The following is a 12,342-nucleotide window of genomic DNA, read 5'->3' as shown; positions in this document are numbered from 1 at the left end:
GTGTGAAATTTGTACACAAGGAAAGTTTACTCAAACGAGGAATAGGGAACCAGACGTAAAAGCAAAGAAACCATTAGAGCTTATTCATACTGATCTAGCAGGCCCAATGAAAACTACAAGTATAGAAGGATACAAGTATGCCCAGTCATTTACTGATGATTATTCAGGGGCTATACTGGTATATTTTCTTAAGTCAAAAAGCGATGCAGTCCTCGCTACAGAAAAGTTTTTAGCTGATGTAGCACCCTATGGGGAAGTAAAATGTGTACGTTCAGACAACGGCACTGAGTTCACAAGTAAAGATTTTCAGATGTTGTTAACAAAGAATAAAATCAGACATGAAACATCTGCACCTTATTCGCCACACCAAAATGGCACCGCAGAGCGAGGTTGGCGAACACTTTATGATATGGCAAGATGTTTACTGTTAGAGAGCAAGTTACCAGACTCAATGTGGAACTATGCTATTCAAACAGCTGCACATATTAGGAACAGATGTTACAACAGGCGAACAAAGAAAACAGCATATGAGTCACTGACAGGAAAACTACCAAATGTATCCCAAATGCAAAAGTTTGGATCAACATGTTTTAGCTACAAACATGAAAAAGGTAAACTAGACTCTAGATGCGAACAAGGCATTTTTGTAGGCTACGATAAAACAGCCCAGCCTTTCTGGTTTACTATCCTAAAATAGAGAAGGTCCAAAAGCATAGGTTGGTGAAATTCACAGCTAAAGCAAGTAAAGAAAAAGAGACACAAACGGCAGAGTCATTTGAAGGATTTGACAATACAATCAGAGACAGTGAGTTTCGTGATACAAAAGACAAAGATGAGAGAGCTCAAGCCGAAAACTTTGCAGAAAACAGTTCTCAGGCTTTAAATGAACAAGTAGGAGCTGAGTCAGTAGAAGCTAATGCTGAAACTGTAAAGAGGAGAAATCCACCCAGAACAAAACAAAAACCAGTATATTTACAAGATTTTGAGACAGAGGACTCAATAGACAAATTACAAACCTGTGTGGATTTTTGTTACCGAGCAGTGTGTGACATACCAAAGACTTATGATGAAGCAGTGACATCATCCAAGTCAAGACAGTGGAAAAGCGCCATGGACGAGGAGATGCATTCACTGGAGGAGAATGAGACTTTTCAGCTAACCCAATTACCACCAAGTAAACAAGTACTGGGAGGACGATGGGTCTATGCAGTTAAAGTGGACATAGATGGTTCGAACAAGTACAAGGCAAGATTTGTAGCCAAAGGATACAACCAGAAGTCCGGAACAGACTATGATGAGACATTCTCACCCACAGCTGACATGACAAGTGTCAGAGTTGTCATGCAGAAGGCAGTGCAGGAGGATCTGATCCTGCATCAGATGGACGTCAGGACAGCGTATCTTCACGCACCCATTGACTGTGAGATCTACATAGAGCAACCTCAAGGTTATGAGAAAAGGTCAAAAACAGGTGAAAAACTGGTATGTAGATTGAAGAAGTCTTTGTATGGACTCAAGCAGTCAGGGAGAAACTGGAATGCAGTATTACACTCATACTTATGTGAAAATGGTTTTGTGCAAAATAGTGCAGATCATTGTGTGTATACTAAGGAACAACATGGTGAAAAGGTAATCCTCATTGTATGGGTAGATGACCTTATTCTAGCTGCTAATAATGAAAAAGCAATGTTTAATGTAAAGAGAATGCTAACTCAGAGATTCAAAATGAAAGACTTAGAAATACTTAAACATTTCTTAGGAATCGATTTTGAACAAACAAATGGACAGGTCAAAATGTCACAAGAGAGATATGTTAAAAAGATATTAGAAAGGTTTGAAATGCAAAACTGCAAACCGAGAGGAACTCCTTGTGAACCAAAACTTGATTACACAGAAGATGCAGAAAAGTTGAAACAACCAAGACAGTACAGAGAAGCAGTGGGAAGTTTAATTTACTTGTCCACATGCACTAGACCTGACATTAATTTATTGTCAGTAAACTATCTCAAAACTTCAGTGAACCTACTGTGGAACATTGGAATACAGTAAAGCATGTATTTCGATATCTTAAAGGTACAGCTGAACAAGGACTGTATTTCAAAAAGAACACAGCAGAAAAACTTGGTCTAAAAATTTACTGTGATGCAAGTTGGGCATCAAATGAGATGGACAGACGAAGTACATCAGGATATTGTGCCAGTCTAAGTAATGAAAGTTCACTTATTTCATGGAAAACAAGGAAACAACAGACAGTAGCGCTTTCTACCTGTGAAGCAGAATATATTGCTTTAGCTTCAGCTATGCAGGAGTGTCTTTATTTAGAGCAGCTACTTCAAGGACTTGACAGCTACGAATATACAAAACCAAAGTGTACGAAGACAATCAAGGTACAATCGCACTAACAAAGAATCCTGTTAACAGACAGAGATGTAAACACATTGATGTGAAGTACCATTTCATCAGAGGTGTTGTGACTACTGGAAGGGTCATTTTGGAATATTGTCCAACTGATAAAATGATTGCTGATGTGTTGACAAAGCCAGCTACTAGACAAAAGTTGAGAGATTTCAGAGAAAAATTGTTTGGCAATTAGAAAATGTTTATGCAACGAGATTGCTATTATGTAATGTGTTACCCAGTGAGCTAACAGCGAGTGGGGGTGTTAAAGTATTTGTTTTATAACGCTCTTACTCACTGTATTCAGAGAGGCTTTTATTTTAAAGTCACACTATACAGGAAATGATGTAGGTTCACTGACGAAAACTTGTTCCTGGCGCGTAGAGCCAATGTTGTTGTTCACAGTCCTGCCACGGAGTTACTTTGCTCTCCAAAATAAATATGTCCAGAGAAGAGACTAAAGAGCACCTGCGAGAGTCCTGGTTATTCTACGCCCCTCAACAGAAGCTTTGAATCCTTTGGCACGAGGATTGCGTCCATTCATTATGTCAAACAGCCTGTCAATCATCTATAAAGAAATATCGGCATCTAAATCACTATCATTACAGAGTTTCATTAGGTATCAGATAGTTGAAATCAACACTCATCTATTCAAAATATACAGAGAACAGAGTACTTATTTCTAAACTGCATGTACAATGAGTTAATATGCAAGTATTAGTATTTGCTTGACTTCCTTATTTCCGTAGGTCTGCTTTGTACTACAGTAAATTTCAGAGCTTTACCACTCAAACATCTGTGAAGGTATGTGTAAGGTTATGTACAACCTTTTGTGTTTATGATGAACATGCAATATCATTGTCATGATTCCTCCCTCTCCTACTCGGCAATCAGCCTAATCACTAGCGGCTGTGACAGAGCGCGGCTGCTCTCCATCAGTAATCAGGGCAGCATAAAAGCCTGACTCACTTCACGACTCACCGCTGGATTATTGCACTCTGTACGCTGCACACTGGACTCTACAAACCGCATGTCGCCACATACACTTCGTTGTTTGGACTCTGTTTCATGCTTCTCACCATATGCTCGCCATTACCTGGACTCCACTTCACTCAGTTAAATTACCTTGCCGGCTCCGCTTTCTCACCTCCGTCTGCGCTTGGACAATCTGCTCCTCAGCCATCGTTGCGCCCCTCATCTCCGGCTCCCTCTGCTCCCTTTCCCCTGTTTTCCGGAATTTCCAGTGAGTTCCCTTCCTTGGTTAGTTTAGATTTGTGTTTAGTTTTTACCTCGGCCTTCGGGTCCGTCCTTAGTTCAATTCAGTTAGTTCTCCATTCTGTTAGTTCCCCTTGCTTCCCAGATTAAGAGTTTTCTGTTTCTATATATATATATATATATATATATATAGCTTTATTAAATCATCATTAATTCACCCGTCTGTCTGATTGCCTGCTGCATGGGTTCACAACCGCCTAGATCATAACAATCATGGTTTATGACAACATTTGGATGTTGAATTTAGAGTCAGTCAGAACTGTCAACAAATTGTTCCTGATGCTCAAATCAAATTTTATTTTTTTGTTTTTTTAAAACATGTACTTGGTTCTATAATCATTAATAGTATTACCTCAATGAATTCTGCCGTTGCCTCACAGTCGTTAAACTGAGAGTACCCAAGATCCCTCATTGTGCGGAGAGCCACTGACACAGAGTGACTCAGTGTCTGCGCAGCCAGGGACACCCTCATCTTGTGTTTCTCAAAATAGACATGTTTGTCTGTAATTTTATTGGCAGCGTGCAGTCCATCCTTTTTTTGCGCATCATTGAGATGATTAACCCTCAAGCGACCAAGCTATTTTAGAGACTAAAATGAACGACTGGCGTCATTTATGACCTCACTATATTTTACACAGGAATATGTTTTTTATGTTTTTGCACCAGATATGTTTTTTTTTTGTCATCACTTTTGTTATGTTAGTGCTTGTCTTTGTTTCATCTTGTTTGATTTTCTTTTTCTGTCTCTTTGTTGGTGTCCTATTTTTCCAGATGTGTGTTGTTAAAATTTGGACACCAACAAAGAGCTCTGAGTCATTTTAATGCGGAAAAAAATGTTTATGAGGCTCACGAAATACATGTGTGTTGTGTTACAAAGAAATCAAATTTCTAAATTGGATCAAGTACAGTTTTTCCTAAACCTATTATCAAATAGCTCGCCGAAACAAAGAGCTAATAGAGGATATATGACAAACCGGTCTCACAAGCAGTGTTGCCAACTTAGCGACTTTCTCACTAAATCTAGCGACTTTTCAAAGCTCCTAGCGACTTTTTTTTTGTCAAAAGCGACTAGCGACTTTTTCTGCCGTTTTGGAGACACTGACAGGAAAACTCTTATTCCCGTCATGCTCCATGGGGAGGCAAGAAAAAACACTCATGTTCCACAAAAACAACGTTACTGTTCTCAACGAGTAGCAGGCGCTGCTGTGAGCTTCTCCCCCTCCCAGAGCACAGGCTGTCAGTCCAGTAACCCCACGGCAATCCCAGTGAGGGGAGGGGGAGACCCACATCACTCCGCGGCCAGACGGCACATGAATCGCGCATGCGCAGTCACTACAGATCCCATCCAGATTTACGGAGCCCTGTAAATGTTTCTTCATTGAGTATTAAAATACATTGAGAATGTGGTTATGTTTTCCTCTGGTGTGTGTGTGTGTGTGTGTGTGTGTGTGTGTGTGTGTGTGTGTGTGTGTGTGTGTGTGTGTGTGTGTGTGTGTGTGTGTGTACTTGCTACATGGTGAGTACCATTTTCTGCATTTAACTATCAAAGTGAGGACATTTTTACAAAGTGAGGACATTTTGGCCGGTCCTCACTTTGAAACAGCCATGTTTGAGGGTGAAGACTTGTTTTTAGAGAACAGGTATGAATTGAGGTTTGGTTAGGGTAAGGATTAAGTTTAGGCAATCAGTTGTGATAGTTAAGGTTAGGGTAAGGCTCTAGGAAATGCATTACGCCTATGGATGTCCTCACTAAGACAGAAGTACAAACGTGTGTGTGTGTAAAAATGGGAATCCCTGTTGAGGACCCACTGGTGACAAATTTCTCATTTAAATAGTAATTTTTCAAATAATCATCAGTGACTCTTCAGTCATCCTGAAAACCCATAAGCAGGCAAATAAATGAGGATGCTGGAAAACTGACATTTTCATCCTTGTAATGAAAGTCCTTTATATGCAAGACAATTTCTTCTATGTTTAAATCTTCATCTGCATTGTTTTTACACTGCTTAATGTAAATTCAATCATCACACAATCCTTACCTGCTTAAAAGAGATTTAAATAGAAACAAAACTTATAAAACAAAGTTACTCTCACATTGAAAATGTATTCCATTATCAAGTTGTAAAAACATATTGCAAAGTTGTCGTTAGGTCCACATAGATAAAAACATAAGCTAGATACCAAAAAGCACTTGCACAAAAATTGAAGATACAGAAAAACCCAATAAGTTACACAAAGTACCACCAAAAACAACATTAAGAGTAACCTTTCCACATCTTTCAAAGCTATCTTCATCAGATGTCACTGTGTCAAGCAGAATAGTACTTCAAATTATTTGTATTTGATTTTTTTTGGGAAACCAATAAATCTCTACTACCACTACCATCAGTCTCAAGGAAAGGATGGCTTACTATTGGAATGTCAGTATAAAAAAGAAAAACAGTAGAATTCTCTTTGTAGAGACTTAAACTTTGATAAAGTTTCTTAAGAAAGTGTCTGGACCCTTTCACATCATTTGAACATTTTACAGTTTTAAAGATTTCATTTCAAATGGATGAAAGTGAAAACACATTTTCAGAAACACTTTTATATCTCATCTCATGTTTTCCTGTGACTTGTAAACAGTTGCATCCATTTTGCTTTAATTATCCTTAGTATGTTTCTAGAATTTGACTGGAGTCCACTTGTGGCAAACTAAATTGAGTTTGAACTCAGCACTGACATACTGAGGACCCTTATCTGAGATGACCACATCAGGAATGCCGTGCCTGTCAAACCTCGATTTCATGGTAATAACGACCCTGTTACTGGTGGTCTCTCTCCTGCTTGTTTTTTTCTGGGTACTATAAAAAGTAATCCCCACAACCTCAGATTGTCTGTAGTGGGAGAGGTCAACCCCTACTTTCTCCAATGAGCTGGGGTGTGAGAGTAACGACTCCTCGGGTTATTGTTTCGGGTCTCAGTACAAATGGCACATTGAGATACCGTCTCCTTAATGTGTGAAGACATGCCTGGCCTATACAAAATGTATCTGGCTGTCTCTTTACACTTAACAATCCCTAAGTGTCACTTGGGAGTTTAGCACAAGCGTTCTTTGTCTCAGCTGATGTGGAACAATGAGCTTTGCTGCTTTAAACATCAGTCCAGATGTGTACATGATCTCATCCCAAAATGTCCACTACGATTGAATGCTCCATGAAACCTGCATTTCTCTCTTGTGGTCATTCTGAAAGTGTGATATCTTTTAGTAGCTGGAGTGGTGGTACAATGGTCAAGTCTCTGGACTACTGAATATAAGGTTAGAGGATCAATCCTCAATTTCTCCATTGTTGGACCCTTGAGGAAGACCCTTAACCCTTCCAAGGGTGCTGACCCCAATTGGGATATGCAAAAAAACAAAACATTTTACAATCCTGCAAATGTATTTGTGACAATGAAAGGCTTTTCCTTCTTCAGTTCAGGCTCCTCTGACGTGGCTCTGTTTAACTTTTCCTCTACAATGGGTAGCTGAACTGTTACAATGCTCCCTTTCAACTCTTTCTCCAGATGATCTTTCTGCTCTTTCAGGAATGCTTAGCTCGAAGCGGCTGCAATGTGTACTTCACTGCCTGGCCTGTAGGTGATACTAAGGCTGTATCTTTGCAGTCTAAGGAGCATGCTCTGTAATTGCATGTGGATTTGGTACAAAGACTTTTTCAAGATACTTTCAGGTGGCTTGTGGTTGCTTTCGACCTGAATGTTTTTCACAGTCAAAAATAATAGCCAGCAGCCCTTTGTCAGTCTCCACGTACCTCTTCACCCATATGTTACAGTGTGACAGATCGATGTCTTCTGAACTTGCATCAACTGAGAATGTAGTAGGTTTGTTGACGTCATAAAACTTCTGTGTTGTTGGTAACAAACTGCTTGGGGTGTTCAAAACCCCTCTTCTGTGCTTCGTCCTAGCAGCGTCCTTCATGGACCACTGAATATGCAATGAGGATTCTCCCTGCTGCATTTTTCCTACACACCATGTGAGTTAAGGTCTGCCAAATCAATTAAATTGTCTTCATATGGTAAATTAGTGTAGTTTGTTTCAAAAGATATTGTATATAGCGATAGGAAAACTGTGTACTGTAGGAAAGAGAGATTATTCAAACTAAAATTTTAATTTTCAGCATAAAAATAAGTTTCATGAAGCAGCTTTATGTTCTTTCCAATTGTCTTGTTGTTGTGCTCTTTAGTTGTTGTTTATTTTCATTCCATTCCTTGTTTACTTTTGTTTTGCTGTGTACGATTCTGGTCTTCTATCAATGAACATTTCCATTAAGTTGTAATGGACAAAGAGACAATAAAGACACATTTTACATGAACCATGTGATTGTACTGTGATTAAATTCTTACAGTGCCTCTCATAAGTATTCACCCCCTTTGATGTTTTACCCTTTTATTGCTTTCATAAACCAATCATGGTCAATAAAATTTAGCTTTTTTAACAAAAAAAATATTGGAAAAAACTCTTTAATGTCAAAGTGAAAACAGATTTCTATAAAGTAATGTTAATGAAAGAAAATTATATAAATAAAAATAATTGTTTGCATAATTATTCACCCCCTTTTTAATTTGCTGGTCTAATTCAATAGAGGTCCATCAAATTGTTGCCAATAGTCTCACAATTAGTGAATCAGGCCGCCCTCGTAAACTGAGTGATCGTGCAAGTAGGAGACTAGTGAGAAAAGCCACCAAGACCCCTACAACTACTCTGAAGGAGTTACAAGCTTCAGCTGCTGAGATGGGAGAGACTGTGCTTGTAGTTACTGCTGCCTGGGTTCTTCACCAGTCAAAGCTTTATGGGAGAGTGGCAATGAGAAAGCCACTGTTGAAGAAAAGTCATATTAGATCTCGACTAGAGTTTGCCAAAAAGCACGTTGAAGACTCCATGGTCAAGTGGAAGAAGATTCTTTGGTCTGATGAGACCAAAATTGAGCTTTTTGGCCATCAGACAAGACGTCATGTTTGCAGAAACCAAACACTGCACATCACCAAAAACACACCATCCCCACTGTGAAGCATGGTGGTGGCAGCAGCATGCTGTGGGGATGTTTCTCAGCAACTGGACCTGGAAGGCTTGTAAAGATAGAGGGCAGAATGAAAGCTGCAAAATACACTGAAATCCTGGGGGACAGTCTTTTTCAGTCTGCAAGAGAACTACGTCTTGGGAGAAGATTTATTTTCCAGCAAGACAATGATCCAAAACATACTGCAAAAGCTACACAGGAATGGTTAAAAAAGAACCAGGTAAATGTTCTGGAGTGGCAGAGTCAAAGCCCAGACCTCAATCCTATAGAGAATTTGTGGCTGGACTTGAAAAGGGTTGTTCATGCCCGATACCCGCACAACCTGACAGAGCTTGAGCAGTTTTGCAAAGAAGAATGGAGCAAAATTGCAGTGGGCAGATGTGCAAGACTGATTGAGACCTATCCACACAGACTCACTGCTGTGATTGCAGCCAAAAGTGCATCTACTAAATACTGACTTGAAGGGGGTGAATAATTATGCAAACAATTATTTCCATTTATATAATATTCTTTCATTAACATTACTTTATAGAAATCTGTTTTCACTTTGACATTAAAGAGTTTTTTCCAATATATTTTTTTGTTAAAAAAGCTAAATTTTATTGACCATGATTGATTTATGAAAGCAATAAAAAGGTAAAACATCAAAGGGGGTAAATACTTATGAGAGGCACTGTATGTAGTACCTGCAGTCATTTGCATGGGAAGCCCTTTTTTGTCATCATTTCGAATTGTCATATTCATAAGTAAGGTATACTAGGTATACTAAACAACTAGTTATTCTGTATGAAGGGACAATCGAAAGTTCATTACAATCCACAAACATGAAAACTGAAACTGTCACCAAATTCTATATATCAATTTTGTCTTATGTGATGTAATTCTTCAAACTAAAAGTCTCTTGTTGGTGAATTTAACCATTGATTTAATGCAGTTTTAAATACCAGTGCTGCTGCTTTACAGTTACATAAATGTATGTGTGTAGGTTAATGCAGTCTGGAAATACATATGTTCTGCTTTAGACCACTTGACTCCTCCTGATTTATGATTTTACAATATGCCTGCCAGCTGATAAGACACCTGGCATAGACAGTTGAGGTACAACCTCCACATCTGCTGCTTATTTTACTTGTGCTGCTGATGATTCACTACACTACAGCAGGGATTTAGTTTCATAAACCAGAGAACGGTTCATCAAGTCTCACTGCAGCAAATGTGAGCGTGGAAGTGAATCAAACAACACAACAGAAACACACCACTCTCCCCTTGTAGTGGTTTACCCCAGTGCTGCCCTACTTCCAGTCTCCATCCATCCTCCCCACAAGGTTAAACTGTCCTAAAATCTTTGCCATTACAATAGTTTGGATTGTGGCCCCTGGGAAGGCCACAGATAAAATTACACTCATGGGGTTCCTGTTCTAGTTGGAGGGCGGAGAGGATGCAGGTGGGAGAGCAAGAGATGCTAAGAACAGAAAGGGGGAAGTTATTGTGCTGTACAGAGGAGGGTGGAGGACTTGCAGATGGCTTAAGGAATTAAAAAGTTGATGCACAGCATGTTGGGTGTAGAAACAGATAGTGTACGGTATGTGCAGGGTTACAGGTGTGCTTGTGGTTAAGGCAATGACTGTTTAGTGTGACAGAGGGTGATGGTATCCGCCTGTGTTTATGGAACAATATCTAACAGTGCACACACAATAAGAGTTTACATCTAGCAGTAAACAATGCTGTTCTTGTGTATACTGTTACACTATACTATTGTATTTGAATTTTTCTAAAATCACAGTTTTATGTGTATTTACATAGTATGAGACGGACAGGTTTGGTCTCTTGATCTATGTACAGTGCCAAACTGCTCTGATGCTGATTTACAGGAGAATTCATGTAAAATTAATCAACAATGAGCAGATATCACAGATCACAGATGTGTACACGCTCATATGTTTGTCGGAGAACATTCTAATAAATTAGTTTGTTCCTGTAAATTCCAGTACAGGCTGAACGCTGCTGGAAACCCTCTCTCCAGGCGTCTCCTTCAATGACGTTATTCGCACTGATCTAATCGCAGCGCTGATTCGTCAGTGCCTCAGGAGAGACCAATCAGAGAAGCCGATACTGCACATTGAATCTACACAGCAGTTGTCCATTATTATGTCTAGCTAGTTGCTTAGCAGCGGTAGACGCTCCCATAGATACGCTCCAGCTTAACGACGTGCTGCATTCAGGTCGCATTTTCAGATACTAAGTATTTGTAGATTTTTTTTTCTGCTATTCCTTTATGCATTTATAGTTTTCAGTTGCCTAAAAAATACATTTAAATGTACTTGTTTTCTAGACATAAATGTTACTGATATTTGCTGGAGCTGCGAGTTCCTCCGACTGATGCAAAATGTTCAAGTGGTTATTCCACAGCTAACTCCAGATTTCATAATATTCTATAGTTCTAATTATTTGCTGTATAAATGCTTTTGTTGTAATTGTAAATGTTTGCTTCGTCGATTTGATGCAAACGTCGTTTATATCCAGTACTGTATGGAATATTAAGCTTGGATTATCATTTTTTACCATTGTCGAGTGTGACATGAATGCAGCACAGCTAGTTTTCCAAAGTCAACCCACGGGTAGCTGCAGTCGTTTAGTTGTACGTAAATTATTAGTGATATTTGGTTGCCTGTACAAACATGCACGTACTTTTCAAGTTTTTATTAGAGTTTCATGACATTCAATGAGAATTTAAGTCGATAAAACACAGTGAACTTGAGTGCCGTAATATCTGCATTCGACCTGTCAGGTCTGAGAAAGTTGCGGAAGGCGCACTGTTGACAGTCATGGAAGTACAGAGTAGCGGGTCCGTTCAAATCTCTCTCGGACAACATTAGCTCTCCTAGCAAAAGGAAACAATGGCGTCTGTTATGGTAAGTACGTTAGTTATGATGCTTTTATCAAGGCTGATGAGCTAAACGGTGATATTGAACTCTACTGGTAGCCGAGTCGGCAGGTTTGCTAGCTGCGATTGTGCTAAGAGGATTTGCTGTTTGGGGCTGTCAACACGTTAGCTCCTTTCCGTTCACTCCTTACAGCATTTGCTAACAATTAACTTTCTCCGGCTGCTGAAGTTTTTTTTTTCTCAGTGGAATGTCTCTACTGTCTGTGTTGGTGGGACAACAGCATACCAAAGGGACTTCCTGCCCAGCACCACAGCCTACACTAGACATGAGCCCAGGCATTAAGACATAATACAATTAACACTCCCTTCTAGTGGCAGCAACAATGAAATCTTTAACAAGTTCATTGAATTTACCTTAATTTGTCTTGTGTCAACAGCCACATGTTTTTTTAATTACTCTGTAGTCTCTTGAATAACTTTATGCATTCTCTGCTAACTTTCTGTCAAACATATTTTAAAACAGTTACTTCATTGAAACTGCAGACATTTCTTGACGAATTGTCTAATTGCGATTATTGTCATTACAGGAGGATCCCACCCTGGAGAGACACTTTAAGGGACATAAAGATGCTGTCACCTGTGCAGACTTCAATCCAAACCGCAAACAACTTGGTAAAAGCTTTATCAATAACCACCTGCTGTTCAGATGTTATTTGGCAGTGTACATAT

At 39.3% G+C, this 12,342-nt stretch overlaps 1 protein-coding gene across 1 annotated transcript in view; it reads left to right on the top strand.

Annotated features, from left to right (window-relative positions):
* The first annotated feature begins 10,922 nt into the window (after positions 1–10,922).
* poc1b (POC1 centriolar protein B) overlaps positions 10,923–12,342 on the top strand; it is a 67,172-nt gene continuing 65,752 nt past the window's right edge. The window contains exons 1-2 of the mRNA XM_022214575.2: positions 10,923–11,641; positions 12,201–12,285. Of these exons, the coding sequence (XP_022070267.2) occupies positions 11,627–11,641; positions 12,201–12,285 (100 nt within the window). The 5' untranslated portion in view covers positions 10,923–11,626. The remainder of the gene's footprint in view (positions 11,642–12,200; positions 12,286–12,342) is intronic.

Source organism: Acanthochromis polyacanthus, chromosome 8, assembly GCF_021347895.1.
Source record: "Acanthochromis polyacanthus isolate Apoly-LR-REF ecotype Palm Island chromosome 8, KAUST_Apoly_ChrSc, whole genome shotgun sequence".
Classification (NCBI taxonomy): domain Eukaryota; kingdom Metazoa; phylum Chordata; class Actinopteri; family Pomacentridae; genus Acanthochromis; species Acanthochromis polyacanthus.
Note: the sequence above shows the minus strand (reverse complement) of the source record. Positions and strands in the feature narration are given on the sequence as shown.